Raw genomic sequence first — 22,339 nt, 5'->3', positions numbered from 1 at the left:
TTGTTTTTCTGTAAAGCATTTTATTCAGTAGCTTGAAAATAATGAACTACAAAGTAATGCTCCATGTGAGAGTAATTCATTTTAGAATGTGTTGGTTATTATGATTAGTGGTGGGGCCCTGGCATTCTGTAGACTAATGTTAATACAGTAACATTTGGGTAGCACCTTTTGTGATTTTTCAAGGTGGTGCACTTGTTTGTTAATGCATCCCATGTCCAAGCGTTGCAGTAGGCCAGCATTGGTGACAGTACCACTTTGTCAGACTGGAAAGATGGTCTCAGACTCAATAAGGAAACACTTTATCAAAGGGAATAAAAAATGGAAATGAGCCACTACCTGTGGACTAAGATTAAATTAGCTTCGAGAATTGAGGAGAAGCAGCTACTCTTGCTATTCCTTCCAATGCAGCATTCGTGAGCCTGTACATCTCGAGCTACATTCATTCAACAAATATTTGGTACCTACGATATCTAATGTATTAAGTGCTTATTCTGATTATTTTAAGATAGACAAAGAGGAATGCACTTCTATCTGTGTCTTCAAAAAGCTGAGGAAACCAGCCGACTCGTGTACAGAATTATCTGTAATAGAGGGAAGCAGTGATATGTGCTGTTGGAGAGGTAGAGATAAAATGTGCCAACATTTCAGAGGGGGAAATTGCTGTTGTAACTGAAGAACCAGGAGGGTATTCATGAAGGAAATGGAAGTGGAGCAGAACCTTGAGGAGTGGTTAGGATTTGAACATATGGAACCAGGTTGAAGTAGTTCCAGAAAGAGAACTACACAAGCCAGCACCATGAGACAGAAATTCTGGGATATGTACTGCAAAAAGGAGTCTGGCTTGAATTGGAGGATCCCTGAAGGGGAGTAGTGGGTAGAAACATGTTGGATCACAGTAAAGTGAGACTAAAGATTTGGGGCTTTACTCTACAGGCATGAGTAAGATTTTGAGGTTTTGTAAATATAGGAATACCTGTTCATAACAGTAATTCAAAACAATTCATCCGGAGACTATGCATCCATTGGATTGAGGAGGGCAGTACCCTGGGCTTCAGAGAATGGATGGAAGTCATTGGTGGAGCCCTTGAGAATGCATTAAGAAGAACTGCCACAACGTCTATGGAAATGGTCATCGGATAATGGGTAGAAGTGTCCAGAGCACAGTATGGAATAAGTGTTGACAGCTCATCGAACATAAGGGAAAGGGACATGGAGAGGAGTCAAAGGACTCTGATGTTTTAAGAAAAAAAGGAAAAAAAAAAAAAAAGAATGGGCCTGATTGATAAACAAGGAGCCCAGTTTGAGTCACCTTGAATTTGAAGTGCTGACAAGAATCAAAGACTAAGACACTCCCAAAACAATTTGCAATGCACATCAGGAATTAAGATAAAAAGAAAGCCAGAGCTAGAATTTTACTTACTGGGGAACAATATGAACAGGGATAATAGTTGAAGTATCTTTGTTTTGAGGGAAGTTCACCAGCAGGCACGAGAAGAACAGTACACAGAAGAGAAGAGGGCCAGGAATAGAACCCTGGAGAACACTCCCCACTTAGAAGGTAGAAGAAGGGGGAAGCTTCCCTTCTCCCCAGAAAAAATCCTCAGAAGGAGTAATCGGAGGCAGCGGAGGTGAAAGAGCCAGGGGCTAGGGGTGGGATAGGTAGCATCAGAAAGGCTGGGCCAGTCTGGCAGAAGCCATTTTTTTTTTCTTGCACACTGGACATTTTGCCTTTAAAAGAAGGAAAGATCACTTAAATATAGATAAAATGTGTGCTTCCAGAACAGAGTTCTTTAAATCTTGACTAAAGAGTTTCCTGATATAACTCACTTCCACCATTCCTTGCCATAATGCTTCTAATTCCCCAGCAGAGCATGTAAATCGTGGCCTGCTGCCCACTACCCTGGGAAGAGCCCTTTCTCACAGACATACGGATGTTTTTTCCAGGATTCTGCCACAAGCCTGAAGATACATTAGTAGTTTTGACATTGCTTTCCCCCAGTAAGCTGCAGGTCCACCAAACACTGCTTCTTTCTGCATCTGGACCATCTGCTACAGACCAGGGGGTTCTTAACCTGAGGCCAGTAAATATCCTGGCCAGTGAAAGTAATGTTCTGTTAGCCATATGCATGCATTTTCTGAAGAGATTGTTTACCCTTCTCCTGATTCTTAAAAGAATCTCTTTTCTTAAAAAAGAGAAGAACCACTATAATAGATTACATGTTCTTGTACAATGCCGTGAGTTTCTTGAGGACAAGATCCCGTGCTTGTACATTTGAGTATCTTCATGGTACCTCTTTCAATCTTGGCTGAATGAATGGCATTTAATAGTGCTACATTAGATGAGCCAACAGGAAGAATAAAATACTCATTTTGGCTCTAGAGCCTTTTCCCTGACAGCAAATATACAAACCTAGGAAACATACTCTCTAATGACAATGTTTTTTATTAGTACGTTTGTAGCTTAAAATGAATGCTTCAAACAGGCACTATTTCATTTACATCTTCAATAATTGTGTGGAGTTGGGCTCCCTGCTCAGCGGGGAGCTTGTGTCTCCCTCTCCCTCTGATGCTCCCCTATGTGTGCTCTCTCACTCTCTCAAATAAATAAAATCTTTTAAAAAATTGTGTGGCGTAGAAATTGGCATCTTCATCTCATGAATGAGGAAGCTAAGACCGAGAGAAGGCATGTGATTTGCCAAAGGTCATACATCATGTGTTAGCTTATTTATCTCATGGCACATTCATTTGTAAATAAAAATGCTGATGAATATGATAGACTTGACCTTGTTTTTCTAGAATGCTTGTTGGTTGGCAATAGGTTGGTTTTTGTTTTATATGAATGAAATCTTTTTTTTTTTTAAAGATTTTATTTATTTATTTGACAGAGAGAGACACAGCGAGAGACAGAACACAAGCAGGGGGAGTGGGAGAGGGAGAAGCAGGCTTCCAGCAGAGCAGGGAGCCTGATGCGGGGCTCGATCCCAGGACCCCGGGATCATGACCTGAGCCAAAGGCAGACGCTTAACGGCTGAGCCACCCAGGCGCCCCGAATGAAATCTTTTTGTTCATCTAAAATTTGATACTCATGTTGAAAGCAATGGTTTCCAAATAGCCATGTTACTGAGGGACAGATACCACCACCATATAGTGACTTTAACTTCATTAACTACTAGATAACATTAAACGAAAGTAATGAGGCCCAGCTTTGGGTCTTTGTAGGGTATGTCAGATAGCAGGATAGTGTCATGATTAAGAGCATGGCTTTGAGTCTGACTTGGATTTCTGAGTTCTAGTAACCTAAGTATTAAATACCGGATATATCTTAGGGTCTCTTTCAAATTAGAAGGGTACCTGCTAAATTTCCATCTGAATCTAGACATTGAGAAAGTTCCCCTATTCTGCTTCCACCTTTTCCTGGAGTCCTCTGGAGTACAGAAGCAGGGGGTTGGGGGGGTGGAAATTTTGGGGCAGCCTCGCATTGATGGCCTCAGTCTGCCGGCTGGCAGGGCAGCTGTGTTCTCTGCCCCGGGCTTCAGTCCCACCACAGACACTGCTCTGCAGCAGTGCACTTGATCTCCCACAGGCAGCCATCCCCATCTCCCACAGTGGGGTCTCCCACAGCAGGGGTTGTGAGAGTCCGTATTTACATGCAGGCTGAGCCTTTCCTTCCTAAACAAAGGAGACTGATCTAAACCTTAATACAAAAGCAGAGGGATGACAGCAGTGCTTGGAATTTCTCAGACAAAACAAAACAAAACAAAACTGATCCCTAAAACTGAACCCTAAAATGTGAAGGACTTACAAACTAATAGGCAGCTCTCCAGAAGTTGGAATGAAAAACGTGATAGGAGGGAGGAGGACATTCTGACTCAAACCCCTGTCAGAAACACCTTGCTCTTAAGTAAAATGTGTATGCCTTCTGTTAACTGAGGAAAGGGGATTGTTAATGTTCCATGCTCGTTGAAATACAATTTTCCAAATGTGTTCGCTCAGTATCACTTTACATGTTGTTTTCATGATAGTTTTTTTTTTTTTCCTTGAAGGTCATGAACAAATAAGCTGCTTAATTGTTTGACTAGGCAGTTCAGCTTTTAGATGCCTGCAGTGACAAAGAAGGAGAATACAAGGAAAAAGGAAATTCTGTCCCAGCTGTGTGCTGGTCAGTGTGTGCCGTTTGTGGGTGGACAGGGCTTCGGGAACACTGGTGTGCCAGGAGGAAGAACTATCAACCAGAGATGTCTGGCACTGACACTTTCTTTTCCACAGAGAAATGGCTCAAGAACCAGATAAACCTCGTATTTAGAAATATTCATTCAAATTGAAGCATCGTAAAAAAAAAAAAAAAAGAAAGAAAGAAATAGAAGCATCGTGTTCTGGTATAAGCTGAAATGGTAATATCAGCCTAAGTATAAAAGGACAGTGTGGTAGAAGGCCCCTCCCTGCCCCGAGCTCACCATTAGGAGTAACAGCCTCATAGGTAGCCACAGTGGAAGAGAAAGGAGCACAAGGATGTGCTGAATGTGTTTCTCTAGGTTACCACTTCCTGTGGGTTCTGCAGCCTGGGCTGAACAAACTAGGGCCGGTGGCAGGTGTGTGTCTGATCTTTTCCTGCCAGTTGGCAACCCAGTTGCATGGTGCATTAATTTTATAAATTGTAGTGAATGAGTAGAGCGACATTTTCAAATGCCTGACTTCACTAGTTCATCTTAAACCCTGTAAATATCTTTTGGTTTCCATTATAGTTTTCCTGGACCTTTGTAGTTTAGTGTAAGCTAGAGTAAATTGTTTTAAAATCATGACCAAAATATATATGGTGAAGATATGAAAAATTGATATATTTGCCTCACCAAACATGGTCTAAATTTTCCATTATATATGTAGCTATACATACTCTTAACCCCATGAAGGTGGGGACCAGGGCTACCTGTTCCTGGAAATATCCTCAGAATTTAGCAATGTTATTTGTTCATTTGACTATTAATTGCCTTTTTAAAAATAGTATCTCCCAACATATCCTTTAAAGGGGCTTTTGTTAGGAGATATTAACAATGTAAATGTTTAGAAATTTGGTTTGCTTTACAGCTTTGCAAGAAATAATTCTTATTTTTATTTTATTTTTTGCCTTTCACTCCATTGTCAGAGATAATTAATAATTAATATGGAAATTATTGTTTTTCAGGCTTGAGCTCTCCCAACATGGCTTTCCTTGTACTCTTCTCTTTGCTGGTTCTGCAAAGTCTGGCTTTAGGGGCCACTTTCCCTGATGAGACCATTGCTGAGTTGTCAGTGAATATGTATAACCATCTTCGAGCCACAGGGGAAGATGAAAATATTCTTTTCTCTCCATTGAGTGTTACCTTTGCTATGGGAATGATGGAACTTGGGGCCCAAGGTTCTACCCTGAAAGAAATCCGTCATTCAATGGGATATGACAGCCTGAAAAATGGTGAGTGTCCTTAGGTTTAATTTTTCAAGGTGGTTTGACTTTAACTTTCAACTCAGTTATGTCATCTTAGGCCACAGGTAGCAATATTCACACAATGTGAGAAAGTGATCTCATTGAGATGGTATGGTTAGGAGAACCATCAGGAAACCCAAGGAAGGTATTAACTCCTTGCTGTATCCTTAGCTGAGTTAATCTAAGGAAATTGTAGATTTTATTATTATTATTTAAATAAAACTCACTGTGACAAATAAAATCAAACCTGGTTCTTACTGAGTTTTCCAGTCTAGAGGGAGAGGCATGTATCAATCAATTATCACATAAATGAATATTTACAACTGTGATAACTGCTATGAAGAAAAGCAACATGATTCTCTAGGAATATTATAAATTTTTGCTTAAAACCAATTGTATCTTCATTTTTTAAGCAGCATCCAAGAATTTTTTTGAAATGTTTTATTATTATGAAAATGTTATGTATTGGGGAAAGTTTTTAGCCAAAAGGTTCTTGTAATCATTTTGACATGATGTATGATTTCTATTTTAATGTTTTTAATATACATGAGAATCGACTCATTAAAAAGTTAAGAACTCGATGATTTCTAAGGCATGTTTCTAGTTATAAGGCAAAAAAGTCCAGTGAAAGTAAAATTTCAAGGAATATTTTGATTTTTAAATTAGGTAATTAAGCTTAATTCTTATTCCTATTAATTATAAAATGAAGACCAATTTAATGAGAATAACCTAAGTACTTTGAAAGGAGACAACCAAAAAAATCTCTATAGATTCTACCAAGACATCAATTAAAACGAAAAATAATACCAGTTCATAATACTCAAAGTTAATTTGAAGATCTAGAAATGGCACAAATATTGGAACCTCCTAGTCATGTCGATATGGGGAATAAACTAGTGCTCTTCCCTTGGGCCCCTGTCTCATCAATCTTCCTTGCTGTTTTTTAGTGCTTTTCCAATCCCCATGATCATTCACTGTGTTTGTTCCACTAATAAACTTATTGTTTGTCATTTTGCAGGTGACGAATTTTCCTTCTTGAAGGATTTTTCTAACATGGTAACTGCTAAAGAGAGCCAGTATGTGATGAAAATTGCCAATTCCCTCTTTGTGCAAAATGGATTTCACGTCAATGAGGAATTTTTGCAAATGCTGAAAAAATACTTCAAAGCAGAAGTAAATCATGTGGACTTCAGTCAAAATATAGCTGTGGCTAACCATATCAATAAGTGGGTGGAGAATAACACAAATAGTATGTCATTTGGTTCCTTTCTTTCTCTAGTGGCTTAGTTTTAACTCTCTTCTACTTCTGAAATTATTTTCTCTTCACTCCAGTTGAATTTTTGAATGTTAGCATTTAGTTGAGTATCTAATAATTATTTTGTATAGATTACAGTCTTTTTAGAGGCATTGCTTATGAATAAACATTTTTGAAAGAACTTAAATCTTTTGGCATGTGAAGAATTTAGGCACTATGATAAATCAGTCTGAAATCTGTCTCTCCAATCATGGTTTTCCTCTGCATGGTAATCTTAACTACTATATGGAATTTTGCTTGAGCTGACTTGTTTAAGAAGTTAGATACCAATTAGGATGGCAGTTGGTGGGCCTCTTAAAAATATACTTAAAATAGAATGTAAGAAAGAGTTAAAAATCAGAGTTGGGCTTTTATTTTTTTTTAAGATTTTATTTATTCATTTGAGAGACAGAGAGAAACAGAGAGAGCACAAGTAGGGGGAGTGGCAGAGGGAAAGCGAGACACAGACTCCCCGCTGAGCGGGGAGCCTGATGTAGGGCTCAATTCCAGGACCTGGAGATCATGATCTGAGCTGAAGGCAGATGCTTAGCCATCTTAACCATCTGAACTACCCAGGCAGGCACCCTCAAAGTTGGGCTTCTAAACAACAGAACTTGATTGGTAATCAAAAAAATTGTATAGGATTTCTTAAAAAAAGAGCAGCCCATTTTAAGCCCAAATAAGTGGAGAATGAGAAAGAGATACATTTATTTTAAAATTTATTTCTAATCTAATTTAAAATTTATTTCTAATCTGAACATTTATTTTAAAACTTATTTCTAAACTTGACTGGCTTGGTTGGTGGAGCATGTGATGCTTGATCTCGGGGTAATGAGTTTGAGCCCCACATTGGGTGTAAAAAAATAAAAAAATAAAATCTTTAAAAAATAAATAAAATTTGTTTCTAATCTAGTCTTTAAAAATGTATTTAAGCTTTCCAAATGTTTCATATTTTACCATTTTATTTTCTAACTTTACCATCAAAATATTGAAATTAGAATTTAAAAAATGAAGCCAAATTGAAAGTAGATTGCAGATGTTCATTAAATTAATTCATATTGTCAAAACTCCTCAAATAATGTCAATCTAATATATTTTATTTTGGAACAATAACAAAAAAACCTGACCACATACCCTATGTCCTATAATCCCAAAAATTCCGAGGCACCTTTGTAAGCACCTAAAGAAGTGCTATCATTAATAAAATGAGAGAATACAAATTTTGGTCCTATCTTTTTCAACTATGACATTAAAACGTAGGATAAAATAAACTTATGTCTGTATTTTAACATTCAAAGAATAAGTCAAGAATAATAATCCACTTTGAATAGATTGAATGATTACAAGCTATTTCAAAAATCTTTTTACACATTTTTAGCTATCAACAAAGAGCCAGTATCTTTGACAATAGATTTGTAAAGGAATATTTCAAATGATCAATAATAAGGCATCACTAGTTCAATTGGCTTTCACTCGTCTGTTTTCACCTAGTCGAATGCAGTTGTTATATTTAGTGGAAAGATATCCAATATATATGGGGGAAATTTTTGAACTGGCTGACATTTTAATCATGTACATTGTTCAAGAATAAACTCAGTAATCATTATTGAATGCTTACTCTGTGTTAAGAGATGTGCATACATCATTACAACTAGAAAGTAGTAAAGCCTGAGATTCTGTTGTACTTGGTTCTATAGTTTCTGCAAGTGTCAAGATCCTACCAGTGTTATTACAGGTAGGTGTGTTTTAGATCCCCTTAATCTGTAAGTGTGTGTGTGTGTGTGTAACATTTTTCCTTTGAAAGCAAGATACTTTTAATTTTTATTGTAAATTTGGTAGTGGTATACAGTTTTTCTGGATTACTGTATTAGATGGTAGTTTGATAATCTTTTGGTCCCCATTCACCTTCAAATTTAATATAAATTTTCATCTATTCATTTTTTCCTGAATAGGTCTGTTGAAGGATTTGGTATCCCCGAGGGATTTTGATGCGGGCACTCATTTGGCCCTCATCAATGCTATCTATTTCAAGGGGAACTGGAAGTCACAATTTAGACCTGAAAATACTAGGACCTTTTCCTTCACTAAAGATGATGAAAGTGAAGTCCAAGTTCCAATGATGTATCAACAAGGGGAATTTTATTATGGTAAGACATTCTGGCTTTTATTTCTCTCTTCTTACAGTATAATAAATTTTTAAGAAAGAACATGAAGCATTTATTACTCAAATATCTTGTCAATCTTGTTTGGGCTACAATTCAGTTTCCCTGGCTCCATTTTCAAAGGCCTCTAATTAGACCTTAAGTGAATATTATATGCATTGACAGTTTTCTAATATACTTCTTTAAATTATAAAGTTGATTACACCTGCAGAATGGCTTTATTCATGGGTAAACACCTGACCTTGTATAAGAACATTCTGAGTTACTCCAAAAAGCTATTGGCTTTGGGGTGGTTGTCAGTGACCCATATGTTCCACTTTGCTCTTGCTTGGATTCCTTACCACTTTTTGAATTACAAGCATTTCTTTAAAATTTTGCTTTCAGGGATGCCTGGGTGGCTCAGTCAGTTAAGTGTCTGCCTTCAGCTCAGGTCATGATCCCAGGGTCCTGGGACTGAGTCCCGCATTGGGCTCCTTGCTCAGCTGGGAGCCTGCTTCTCCCTCTGCCTGTAGCTCCCTCTGCTTGTGCTCTCTCTCCCTCTCTCTCTGTCTCTCTCTATCTCAAATAAATAAAATCTTTAAAAATAAATAAATAAAATTTTGCTTTCAGACTGTGTATGTATGGTTAGACATAATCATTCATAGTTTTGTTTATTGAAAGTCTATGACTTGTGATACAACTCAATATCCTTGGCATTATTTTCAAAGATATTTCATTGGACTTTTCAGAAGTTTAGAGTGTTAATCCTTCTTACACACTACAATGGACTGTATTCTTACACGCTATATTTGAGAACCAAAATGTTTAATGGTCTAAAGGACCTAAATCAGTTATAGGAAAATACTCATAACAAAAGCATTACATTTTCTTTTTGAAAATGGCGTAATTTTGAGGTAGCAGCAGGATCTCTTTTTTTTAAAGACTTCTTTATTTTTTTTATGGAAGGCTGGTGAATTTAGCTAAATTATTAGAACAGAAAGCCCATTACCTTACTAACCTCATTATTTAATTTGGAGGTCTTAAGCAACACAGTTACTGTGGATAACTACTGTAGAATGTAATAGATTTCATTTTGACTATGCTATCTTGGCCTCAAAACTTTTAGCTGTGGTAATGATAAAGTCCCAGGTATTACATAGTCAATTTCCCCCTTCTTAGAAATCAGGTGGGTATTGGCAAATATGAATTACAACTACTTGGATCTAGGGCTTTATTTTTCTAACCAGGACTTACCATCGTTTCTAAAGATGTTCTTTAACTATATATTCATTTGAAGTATCTCATTTAAAAATAAAAAGTAAGTCTGTAGAACATATTATAACAATTGTGATATAATTATGGGGATTCTAAAATAAAATAAATTCTTTAGGACTGAAGATTCACTTGATTTCAGGACCTTTTAAAAAAAAACAAAAAAAAACACCTTTTTTCTCAGATGCCTGAATTTCTTATATTCTATATACTATTTTGGAAGAGAGTTATAACAAATTAAACCTTTTATTTGAGCTTGAATATGGGCCTTTTATCACCTTTCTTTTTGTTTTAGGAGAATTTAGTGATGGCTCCAATGAAGCTGGTGGTATCTACCAAGTCCTAGAAATACCCTATGAGGGAGAGGAGATAAGCATGATGCTGGCATTGTCCAGACAGGAAGTTCCACTGGCCACTCTGGAGCCATTGGTCAAAGCACAGCTGATTGAAGAATGGGCAAACTCTGTGAAGAAACAAAAAGTGGAAGTGTACCTGCCCAGGTAAGAGGCTCCTGTGGGACTCCTTCTGATAGCACGGAGGGAGAGATTTCAATGTAGGTTCCGACTCAGGAAAACTCTGGCCACTGCCTTTGAATTTTAAGTCTTAGCTCCTCTCTTCCCCCTACTCCCCTTCCTGTTTCCTCCCCTTCCCTCCTCTCCTTCTCTCCCTTCTCCTTTTTTAAAGTAGTCTTTTGTACTCATGACGTCCTGCCCAGAGATACAAGCTCACTTATCGATTCACTCAGTACTATTTACCAAGACTTAGTTTCAGATCCTACTCAATATTCTTAGCTTCATTTTAGAAGATTTCTCAATAGATCATCTCTGAATATCATTTGCTTTGGCAGTCTTCTGTATTTCATTAATATTTAAAGTTGATTATAGCTGGAGAGAAAATAATCTCCCACATTGTTGGAAGAAGCACAAACAAGTTACTGTGCTCGGTGCCAAGATGCAACCATAAATAAGCAGGAAAAAGCTTATAATTCTCCCTGTGGATTAAATAATAAAATCTATGCAGGGCCTTGATGCTCTTCTCAACCCTGTGTCTGGCCACTCACCACAACAAACACTTTGTAGCATGTTCTATCCATGTGCTTGTTGCTATGCTACATACAAGTCGCATGGTTTTGCCTGCCTCTGGGTCTCTATGCATGTTTTTGCCTTGGCCTAAAATACTCTTCTCATGTTTCTTTGCCTGATATTGATATTGTGTACTTCTCTGTATATTTTTAAAGAAATTCTTTTTGATAAAATGAGAAATTCAGTACAGTGTTAATGCTTCCCTTATTAAATTCCATAAATTAAGTGCAGCATGTCCAAATGCTTCAATTCTGTGAGGATGCAAAGTTATTTAGGGGTATTTTAACAGAATCCTAAATGAATGCTTAATAAGTATCACATATTCTAATTCAACCATATTCACTAAAAATGTGGCCTCCAGGTCCTGTCCACTGAGAAATTGAATGTGGCAGCAGAAGAAAATTAAATTTTCATTTTCTAAGAGATCCTCTTCAATTATGAAATAGTTTAGCTTGCTTGCTCATATTAATGCCTGATACTAAACTAGGCACAGTTAATTACCATGTATCCATTTCTCCAGAAGTTCTATGAACTCTCCTTCTGCCTGGTTAATGCATAGAGAGCAAGGCTAAATAGCTAGATACCACAAATCTGGTTTCCCTTTTTAAGAAATTGACTGTTTTCAAATACTTATGTGTAGGTAATGATCAATAGGAAATGATCTACCCCTTCCATTTTACAGTATTAGGATCCCCTAAATGTCCAATGACGGTAATGATGTTTGTGACCTCATTTTAGCAAGGGTAAAAATGTTTTAATAGCCATTTCCTAGGTTTACTCAAGTGTCTGTCTTAAAATGTTTGTATAGATTTATTCGCATGGAGATATTACTCTGAAACAGCAACTTTGCATTTCTGTAATTTGACCACATTCTTGTCCTGCTCCACAGGTACTTTTACTTTCTATTATATTAGATTTTATGCATATAGGTTTTATTTTATTTATTTTTTTTAAAGATTTTTTATTTATTTATTTGAGACAGAGAGAATGAGAGAGACAGAGAGCACATGAGACGGGGGAGGGTCAGAGGGAGAAGCAGGCTCCCCGCCGAGCAGGGAGCCCGATGCGGGACTCTATCCAGGGACTCCAGGATCATGACCTGAGCCGAAGGCAGTCGCTTAACCAACTGAGCCACCCAGGCGCCCTGCATATAGGTTTTAAATGCCTTTCTTAAAAGGTATAGGGTATGTTGAGGGGGGGAGAAGGGACAACTACTTTTGCATTTTTATTAGTTTTCCCCCTGAACAATAAGTCCTACAGGAATCAGATGCTGAATTGAAATTGTATTTTTATCGAAAATACAAAACGCTATTCAGGAGAGGGTAAAATTGCTATACCTATGTGATACCATAAATCCAGTGAAATACTAAAAGGTTAATGCACAGTCATACATTTCTAAGATTTAAATGAGATTACCAGATATTCTTCCAATTTATTCATGGTAGCAAAAACAGTTTGGCAATATAGATAAAAAAATATATGTAAGATATCTAAAAAGCACTTTAGAATAATGCCTAGCACAGAGTAAGCATCATATAGTTATTACCTATTATCACTATTATTATTTATTTTCAGTGTACATTTTAAGTCCTAGTATTCACCTTATGTTAATCTATGGGTAGCTTTTTTTTTTTTTTTTAAGGTTTTATTTATTTATTTGACAGAAAGATAGTGAGAGCAGGAACACAAGCAGGGGGAGTGGGAGAGGGAGAAGCAGGCTTCCTGCCGAGCAGGGAGCCCTATGTGGGACTCGATCCCAGGACCCTGGGATCATGACCTGAGCCGAAGGCAGACGCTTAACAACTGAGCCACCCAGGCGCCCCCTATGGGTAGCTTTATATATACTTTTCTTCCAGTAAGATTTTTTAAAAACCTCGTTCTAATGAACATTACCCTCTTCATTGTATAAGGTGCAAGAAGATTGTTTTAAAATGAAAATCAAATATCTTAATACTTGGAATGCAGAGGTACCTGGCTGCCGTATCTTTCCACTCTGACTTTTGTAGTCTCAGATTTGTCATTTGTGATCAGAGTGCTGGAAATCAACAGATAGAGAGTGGTTTTCTATTTTGTAAGCAGAGACCATCCTGTTATTTTGAAATGATTGTCTTAGAAATAAAGCACTTTAGTTTCATGTTTATAAAAGAAAACTAATACATACGCCATCTGATTTTGTTCTTTAACATGAGTGCTTTTTATTAGGTTTTTCTACAGAAGGTGTCTTGATTAGTTTCTTAATTGCTTACAAGGTGAATAAATCTCCTTATATGTAAAATATATTTATACTTTCCTAACACTTGCTCTCCACACCTGAGTTTCTCATGCTTCTGCCCTCAACATACCTCTTCAACTTACTCAGAAAGTTGCAAATGCATGATTACATTGTTAAAATAGGCTTGCCTTTTGGGTTTAAAAAAGCAGTGTTGTGGCTTTTTATTTTTAAATTCAGTGGGCAAAATGTAAAATCTACCTATAGTTTGATTGTTTTTAAATAGCCGTTGTTAGAATTGTAGTTATTAGTGGTGGGGCACTTTGCGGTCAGACAGACCTCAGCTCATATCCTCATTCTACCACTCACTAGCTGTGTGACTAGGGCAAGTTGTTTAGCTTGTCTGAACTTCAGTTTGTTCTTCTGTAGAATAGAGATAACCATACATAATCTCACAGGACTCTGTGACATTATCATAGGGATGATTAAATGAGATACCATATGTAAAAGGATTTGCATAGTGTCTGGGATATAGTGAGCCCTCAGGTATGGGAGATGATAATGATTATTTATATGCATATTAGTCTATATTAAGAGGAAAGAGTAAATGGATAATAGCTATTTCCCGTAATTTGATAAGGAAACAAAGACGGGAAATGGATAAGTGGAAATTGTTCACATCCTATCTTCAACTTTGAACAAACACTCTCTTTTTTTTTTTTTTTTTGGTCACCTAGATTTTTTCCCTTCAACCTATGTGTATTGTCCTATGCCAGATACTACAGATATTGAAATAAAAAAAGATACTGTATTTGACTAATTTACAGCTAAAGCAGCAGAGATGAAACAGCTATTTAATCAAATTACTCCACCACTACTAAAATGCAAATATAAAACACCTTAACATCTATAATAACGTGAATGTTATACATAACTGCAATATTGTGAGTGTTATCAATACAATCTGCCCTTTATTACATGCCTCCTACATAGTGGCACCATCCTAAGACTTCTAGGAACCTTTGGGGCCCCTGGATGGCTCAGTTGATGGAGCTTGCAACTCTTGATCTCATGGCTGTGAGTTTGAGCCCCATGTTGGAGGTAGAGATCACTTAAAAATAATTTTTTTTTTTTTTAAAGACTTCTAGGGGGGTGCCTGGGTGGCTCGGTGGGTTAAGCGTCTGCCTTCTGCTCAGGTCATGATCCCAGGGTCCTGGGATCAAGCCCCACATCGGGCTCTCTGCTCAGCAGGGAGCCTGTTTCCAGCCTGTTCCTCCCTTTCCTGTCACTCTCTCTCTCTCTCTCTGTCAAATAAATAATTAAAATCTTAAAAAAAAAAAGACTTCTAGAAACCTTATTTAATCCCCTCAACAATACCATGAGGCAGGTATTATTAATATCATGTTCTACATGCCAAATCCGGAACTTGCCCAAATTCAATCTGGCTAAATTACCATCCTCACCTGAAACAGCAAACCTCAGAAGTGTGAAACAAACCAGGTTGCTCCTAAGAAATACAAAGAATCCTCTACTGATCTCTCCCTTCACTTTCCTATTTTAGGTGGATCAGGACATACAGAATACGACCTGGATCCATGCCCCTGCTCTGCCATTTATTAGCCACATGACCTTGGTCAAGTTATCTCATCTTTCTCTTCCTTGGTTTCTTCTTCTCTTAACTGAGGATAATAATAATACTGACCTCCAAGGATTTTAGGGATATTTAAATTAATCTGTTATAGTCTTAGAATAGTTTTTGGTAGGTCAGTCAATCAATCAATCAATCAATAATAAATGTAAAGCACACACACAAAACACCTTAATCAAGCCATTGAATGTATTCTTTGAGACATCCCATACCTCCCTACTCATCCCCCTTTTCTACTTCCACAACCGACATCTGCTTTTTGTAGAAAACAAAAGAGACTGTGCTAAGTCCAAGTAAAAGTGTAGGATACAGATAAAATTCAGGACTTGGTTTAATATGTTTGCTATACATTTATTTCTCTATTTGTCATATTTTCCATAAACATGAACCTGCTAAAACTATTTTCCCCTGACTATTCCTCTTGATGTCTGAGTCTTGTTTATAGCAACCATTCCCTTGTTGTTCTTAAAACCAGACATCAGAAATGATGCTAATGGAATGTTTTGTGACTGTCACAAACTTAGCTTTTTTTAAGGATATAGCCCATTGCCTAAAAACTTACATTTATGATCTTTATTGATCAAGAAGCAACATCTTAGAAAAAAAAGGAAACATTTACTTCTAGTTGTTCTCACTTTTTATAAAAAAGTAATAATCTTTGCTTTAAAAAAACTGCATTTGTGTGTTAATGCAGCCATGTTTACTCCGTATTTTTCACTAGAAAGATGGGAGATACAATTCACTGGTTTGGGAAAGACTATATTAGGACCAATGAGGCTCTCTGTGGAAACCATTTTTTTTTAATTAATATTCTGCTCATGACCACTGTACTTATTTTCATTTCAGTTTTAAGTAATGTTTTATTTCTTCTTGCAAATGTGATGCACATTTATGTATAATTCATAAAGCCCATTAGAACAAAAAATACAAATTTGTTATTCTTTTGCTTAAAAAAATCTCTAATATAATTGTAAAAGTGTACAGTTTTTAAGATGTAATCCTTAATTCACTTTTGTTGATGAACATCTTTTCTGTGATGGTACCAAGGAAACAGGCTTTGGTCCTGGAGGTTAAAATAACCAGGAAGATATATATTATTAACACAATAGCTTTTATGTTTCCTTTCTCTGAGTGTATGGAGTTGAAATGTAAGATGTATCCATTATACAGCAATTGGATACAGCATTGGCTCTCCCTTTCCACAGGGAGCTGAGTAAGGACACTAAGAAAAGAATGAAATGCCTTGGATAAATGTTTGATAAGACATTGACAGCTTAAAAAATCAAATCTATTACCAGGTCACATGATTCTGAAGGCAACCCATTTACAGGTTTGACATCCTTGACCTCAAAACACTTATTTCACCCTATATATTACAGTTTTGCGTCCACATCAAATAGTGTTCCTACTTAATAATTTAATATTATTCTGATACATTATTCTTTTTGCTGTCTCCTCTTTTTATAAGCACAATCGAATACCACTTGCAGTCAAAAGCCAGTTTTAGTATAATTTACCATTAAAATCAACATAGCCAACATTTTATTCTTGTCCCAGGTAACAGGATGCTGTAACTAAAAACTTTTAAAATGCCGTAACTAAATGCTTTTCCCCCTCTGTGTTCTCCAGGTTCACAGTGGAACAGGAAATTGACTTAAAAGATGTTTTGAAGGCTCTTGGAATAACTGAAGTTTTCATCAAAAATGCAAATTTGACAGCTTTGTCTGGTAGGAAATAAACATCGATTTTTAAAAAATGTTATTATTTCATGAAAGATTTTAAAAATGACGATGTTCTCAAGCACCTTAAAGATTTAAGGGTTGAAATTGTGCGGCGGGAGGTGGGGGGGGGGATGTAGAGGCCGCTTTCAGGCAACAGGCTTGACCAATAAAAACTTGATCAAGGCAAAAGGGCCCACAGTGACCACCTGGCTGAATGTAGACAGGCACATCAGGTGGCCCACCTCAAAGTATTCATAGGCCCTACCTAACCAATGGGCTACTTGCAACCAGGCACAGTTACCAAAAAAGGGAAAATTCCATACGTCGTCATACCTCCTCCCCTTCCTCCTTCAGAAGCAGCCCCTGCCCACTGCCTCCTGGCAAGCAGCCTCCCCTCTGCTGTCCTTCCTGCTGCCCCCTTATGGAACAGTCACTAAACTTCTAGCTCCTTTTAAGAAAATAAATAAATTTAAAAAAAAAAGTGATGATGTCGAACCCTCTATCTGCTATGGAGTTCTGAGGTAAAATAAAGTTATCATTTGCCAGATAAATATAACAAATAGATTTACCTTCTATACACAAAGCTATAAATAACAGTGAGAACAGCAAGTTTATATTATTCTGGTCCATGTCTTATCTTCAATAGTAGATACTCTCCAGAAGACCTGTCTTACACAGCTTTAGATTCCCCATCCTATCTGACACAATGCCTTGTAGATAATCAATAAACATGTTGATTTAATACCTCAATATGTCCAGTTACAGTAAATTATATGGGAAAGAAAGAAGGAAGAGAGGATAAATGCATGCCTGTTGTGAGAACCACTTTTTAAAGGAATATCTAGTGAGATGATATAAAGATTATCTCAAGTCTTCAATAAGAAAAGAGCGGTTTTGAAGAAATAACTTCAAAATATACCTGGCATATTGGGTGTTGAGTAATTTATTTTTAAAATCCTGGAGCGGGGGACCTAGTTGAATTATTGGATTCAGATGCCCTAATTTGTTCAGGGTAAAAATCATTAACATATTAGCAACATTAAGTACTTAGAACATGTAAAATCCTTCTGGAAATATTTTAAGCATCTAACCCCAAGACATTTAAGGTACCTGTGAGTTTAAGACTTAGCTTATATAATGATGTTCTATCATTTCTATAGAATATGGAAAATATAAGAATCTATTTTCTGATGGGATCAAGATAAAAAAGAACTCAGTGTTTAAGTCCTCTATATATGCAATTTATTGGACCCAACTCTCCAACCAGAGAGAGCTGAGGCATAGAAGTTTCTTTAGCAGTTCAAATGCTATGGGAGGGAATTTAGTTTTTCTCTCCTGAAGTAAGAGCCTATAGAAAATCAAGCCGACTGAATAATAGCTTCTAAACCTGGAATATGAGGACCCATGGATTGAGTTCAGTGAAGTGGGTGCTCTACCCCGGAAATTGCATATAGGGGTGCACTCAAGTACGTGTGTGTGTGTGTGCACGCCTTTGCATGCACACACACACACACGAAAGAAAAAAAGAGAGTGGAGATAGGTTCATAGCTTTCAGGAAATTCTCAAGGAGTTTATAATCAAAAAATGCCTTGCACTCCCAGATTTAGAATTGGACAGCTTGTTTTCCAAGCAGAACTCAGCAATGAGATGATGTTCATGTATTTGATACCACAACTTTTACCCCTTAATTAGAGAACTGACATCTCAAAACACTAGTAGAATTTTTCTGTCTACTACATAAATGTTCCTGTCCACTAGAGAAATGCAAATTTTGCCCTAGTAAAGGTTTTCAGGGCTCACATCCAAGCTCCTACGGCTCTGAACTTTTCAGTGGGGTTGTCAAGGAGGTAGGACTGGTGGATATTCAAAAGCTAATGGGTACTTTTGTGCTTGAGTCAGAAATATATTCATGGCTCAAGCATAGTGTAATTTAAAGTTCTTATGTTCCCTTCCTCAGGAATTGAGAGAATCTGTCTACCATACTGGCCAAATTCCACTTTCTTACTGTGGCTCTATTTTCTGTTTTATTAGAGATTCCTCACTGTCTCACCCAAACATCTAGGCAGTTATTTCCCCTGCATAGAGTATCTGCAGCTTCTCAGTCCTGAGGGAGTCATGCCGCGGTGGTAAATCAATTATTGTGGTCAGTGTAGCTTAAAATTTTTGACATATGTGGGAGGTTTATGACGTAATATTTAATTGCCTTTAGTATGTCCAGAGACAATAGAGAATAAATATGTATTATGAATGCAGATGGTTTGGAAATTTGAAATACCACTCGGATCTTTCAGAGTTCACATAGTCCATGTGTGAAGGCTCTGTTTGTTCGACCAGACCTCAGTCAGAATTGAATCCTTCTCAGAGTGGTTACAGCTGCATTCCTAGGGCCTGGCACCTGGCTGACACCTAGTCGGAACACAGTCAATGTCCACTGAGGGAGCAAAACGAGGGAGGGAAGGAGACAAGAGATTTCTTCATAGCCACCTTCTACGTTACATTTCTTGAAACATCGAACTCCTTAAAACATCAGTAAGAAATCCAGGATTGGCCATCCTCAACCACCACCCAATTCAAGTCTTCAGGATAACTTGATGAAAGGTCTAAAGTCAGCTTCTCAAGCTTTCAGTGGGAACTCTTTCATTCTTAACTCCCTAGTTTTGCCAAGACCTTGGTAGTCTTGGCATGTCAGCCCACCCCAAACAATACTTCCTTTTTCTCCCTCTCCCTCCCTCCCTCCCTCCCTCTCTCTCTCCCCCTTGCTCTCTCAGTTGCTCTCTCTCTCTCTCTCTCTCTCTCACACACACACACGCACATACACATTAATTTATGAATCATTCATTCAAAAACCAGTGACACAACAATAAAACTTGCCTCTCTGCTTTCGCTAGATTTGAAAGTATTTATTCCCTGCATCGTTCATTTGGGCACCGTATGCTCTGCCCCACATGGTTGGTGTCCTTTTCACATGTCTAGGTTTTTGCCTCTCCAAATGATGTGAAAACCCCACTGATTAAAGTGTCTGTGATGCTTAATAACCCCTACAAGTACCCAGGAAAATTATTAGCATGTATTTGATTATTACTTTCTACCTTAATGAATTTCATGGGGATAATTTCATGGTGTCTCAGATATACATTAATTACATTCAATGCCCTGTCTCTTCCTTTCATTTAATAACTCTTCGTGAGTCAGTTGGTGTGAGCACAGGACTAGGTCATAAAAATGAAGAAATGACTAAGATATCATACCTGCTCTAAAGAAGGATACAGACTTGGGGGGAGAAAGACATAAACAGTTGGATTTAATAAAAAGAAGCAGGATAGAAATGTTTTATTGGAGCAGTGTGTTCAGGACATACCAGGACAATTGTGTTCTCCAGGGAACATTTGGCAATAGTTGGAGACCTTTTGGGTTGTCACAACTGCAGAGAGCTCCTGGCACCTATCTGGTAAAGGCTGGGGATGCTTCTACATTCCTGTGACCTACACTGCACAGGACACACCCCACAACAAAGAATAATCCAGCCCCAAATGTCAATAGTGATGAACCAAGAAACCCCATACTAGAGAAAGCATTGTGGAGGCAGAGAGGGAAAAGAAAGTCAACGGGCAGAATGGGAGCGTATTGGTTCAAAGGATGGAGGGGGAGAATATAGGTATGCATTTAAGCTTTCAAATGCATTGAACATTTTTGAATAATGTCTTAGAAAATGATAGCAATGGTTGCCTCTAGAATACAGAACAGAGGCCCCTAGATGAGAGCGGAGATTTTGTTTCGTCTATCACTGTGCACTGTTTGGGATTTTGCCTTGTGCACGTATTACTTCTTCAATTAAAACTCTTAGTTGAAAACTGGGAAAAATTTTTAAAAATCGCATAGTAGAATTCGTAAATTCAAAAGCACCCAGGAAACAATTCAGTACTAAATCCTTTAGCACAAAGTACGAATTTATCATTCTTAAATTATGCAATGAAATTTTATCTTTCTTTAAAAATAGCAAATATGAGTTAGCAGTGGAAAAACAACCCTGCTCCACATTTTCTTGCTTCTGGAAAAATTGAGTGACTTGAGAGTCCTTTGCTAAGACCTCTTGAATCCACTCTTTCATTCTCTATCCCATGGCATCCACCTTTATTTCAGACTCTCACTACTGCTGCCCCAGACGATTTCAACAGCCTCCTAAACGGTTTCCAATCTCTTTTCTGTCTAATCTGGCTTCGCTACCACTGCCAAGATTAATCACCTTAAAACCTGCTCTCAGATCATCCCAGTTCCCGTTCAAAGCCTCCCTTCATTCTGCTGTGTGCACTGTTTGCTACTCCACAGGGCGTTCAGACCTCAGCTCACTCCAGCCTTAACTCTGGCTGATTCCTCGCACACAGCTTTTGCTGCACCTCACGTCTCCCCAGGGCCCCGGCTTTATAAAATCTCTCCCACCCGAAATATCTCCTGAATGGATCTGCAGCACAAATATCCCCAGCTTCATCAAGCCACAGGATTACACCAACCAGAAGTAATAACTCCTTCGTAAATTCTACAGCATTCTGTACTTTTTCTTATGCTGCATATCACATCTGACCTCATATTATCATTATTTATGCATCGGATATCTTCTGCCAAGATTGATCCTTATGTGTGTTCAGGAAGCACACGGTTCTGTGCTTTCTGCCTAGTACTCACTGAATGAAATGAATGAGATGCTCTGTATTTATTGTGCTTATTTTTGGTCATCTCAATTTGATGTCCATGGCTTTTTACACTAAATTCCATTAACATAAAACACAGCAAAGACTTATACAATAAACATGGAATCTAGAGAGTGCTGAGAATCATTTTCTTCTCAGGCTCGATTTAAAATGCTCATCTAGTTGCAGCGAGGATCCTGTTATAGAGTAGGGCTATTTTTGTAATGGAAATGAATGACTGTCAGCATTTGGATTAATAGATAATCCTCTTGGAAGGTGGAAGGGGAAGGAGAAAGAGAGTACTAAATCCTTTAGCACAAAGTACGAGCTTTAATAAAGGAGCCAATAAAGTAAAGGAATTAAGAAGACACAGCAAAAGCCACGTTCAGGTCAGACTCAAGTGCTTAGATTTATGCCGGACTGACTCTTCCATCCTGCCTTTGTTTGTTCTGCTTCTCCTTGCACCTGTAAGCCAGAGGACTGTATTTCTCTTCCAGAGCCGTACCTCCATTTCCCCTCTCCTTTCTTGCCTGGACTATTGTAACAGCTAGCAAACTTGATGTTCCTGCCCCTAGCTGTTTGCTCATCTGGTTCACTCTTTACAGCCCCTGGCACAGGTATCTTCTAAAATCAAAGCAGAGGTGCCCTGTTACTTCTGGAGGAAGCCCAGGCTCTCCAGCCTCAGAGTCCAAGCTCTTAAAATCGAGTGCATCCCCTGCCACTCCCCACCTCCTTATGATGTAATCAGGCTCCAGATGGACCTTCAAGTCATTGCTGCTTGCATGTCTCACTTCACAAGTACAATCCTCTGCTTGGAATGCCCTCCCTT

General features: G+C 37.8%; 1 protein-coding gene across 5 annotated transcripts in view; it reads left to right on the top strand.

Annotated features, from left to right (window-relative positions):
- SERPINI1 (serpin family I member 1) overlaps positions 1-22,339 on the top strand; it is a 70,318-nt gene that overhangs the window by 38,017 nt on the left and 9,962 nt on the right. For 3 of the 5 annotated variants that reach the window (XM_045903436.3, XM_064585737.1, XM_064585741.1), the window contains exons 2-6: positions 5,180-5,446; positions 6,477-6,707; positions 8,705-8,899; positions 10,461-10,665; positions 16,734-16,831. In XM_045903436.3, coding sequence (XP_045759392.1) covers positions 5,197-5,446; positions 6,477-6,707; positions 8,705-8,899; positions 10,461-10,665; positions 16,734-16,831 — 979 coding nt within the window. In that variant the 5' untranslated portion in view covers positions 5,180-5,196. Of the gene's footprint in view, positions 1-4,043; positions 4,392-4,417; positions 4,590-5,179; positions 5,447-6,476; positions 6,708-8,704; positions 8,900-10,460; positions 10,666-16,733; positions 16,832-22,339 lie in introns of those variants that run through there. The other 2 variants (XM_064585732.1, XM_064585738.1) reach the window with 2 other exon arrangements.

This window comes from Mirounga angustirostris, unplaced genomic scaffold, assembly GCF_029215605.1.
Source record: "Mirounga angustirostris isolate CCGP_5_RB_7025 unplaced genomic scaffold, mMirAng1.0.hap1 SCAF_1, whole genome shotgun sequence".
Classification (NCBI taxonomy): Eukaryota; Metazoa; Chordata; class Mammalia; order Carnivora; family Phocidae; genus Mirounga; species Mirounga angustirostris.
The sequence above is the reverse complement of the archived record's forward strand: the minus strand, read 5'-3'. Positions and strand labels throughout refer to the sequence as shown.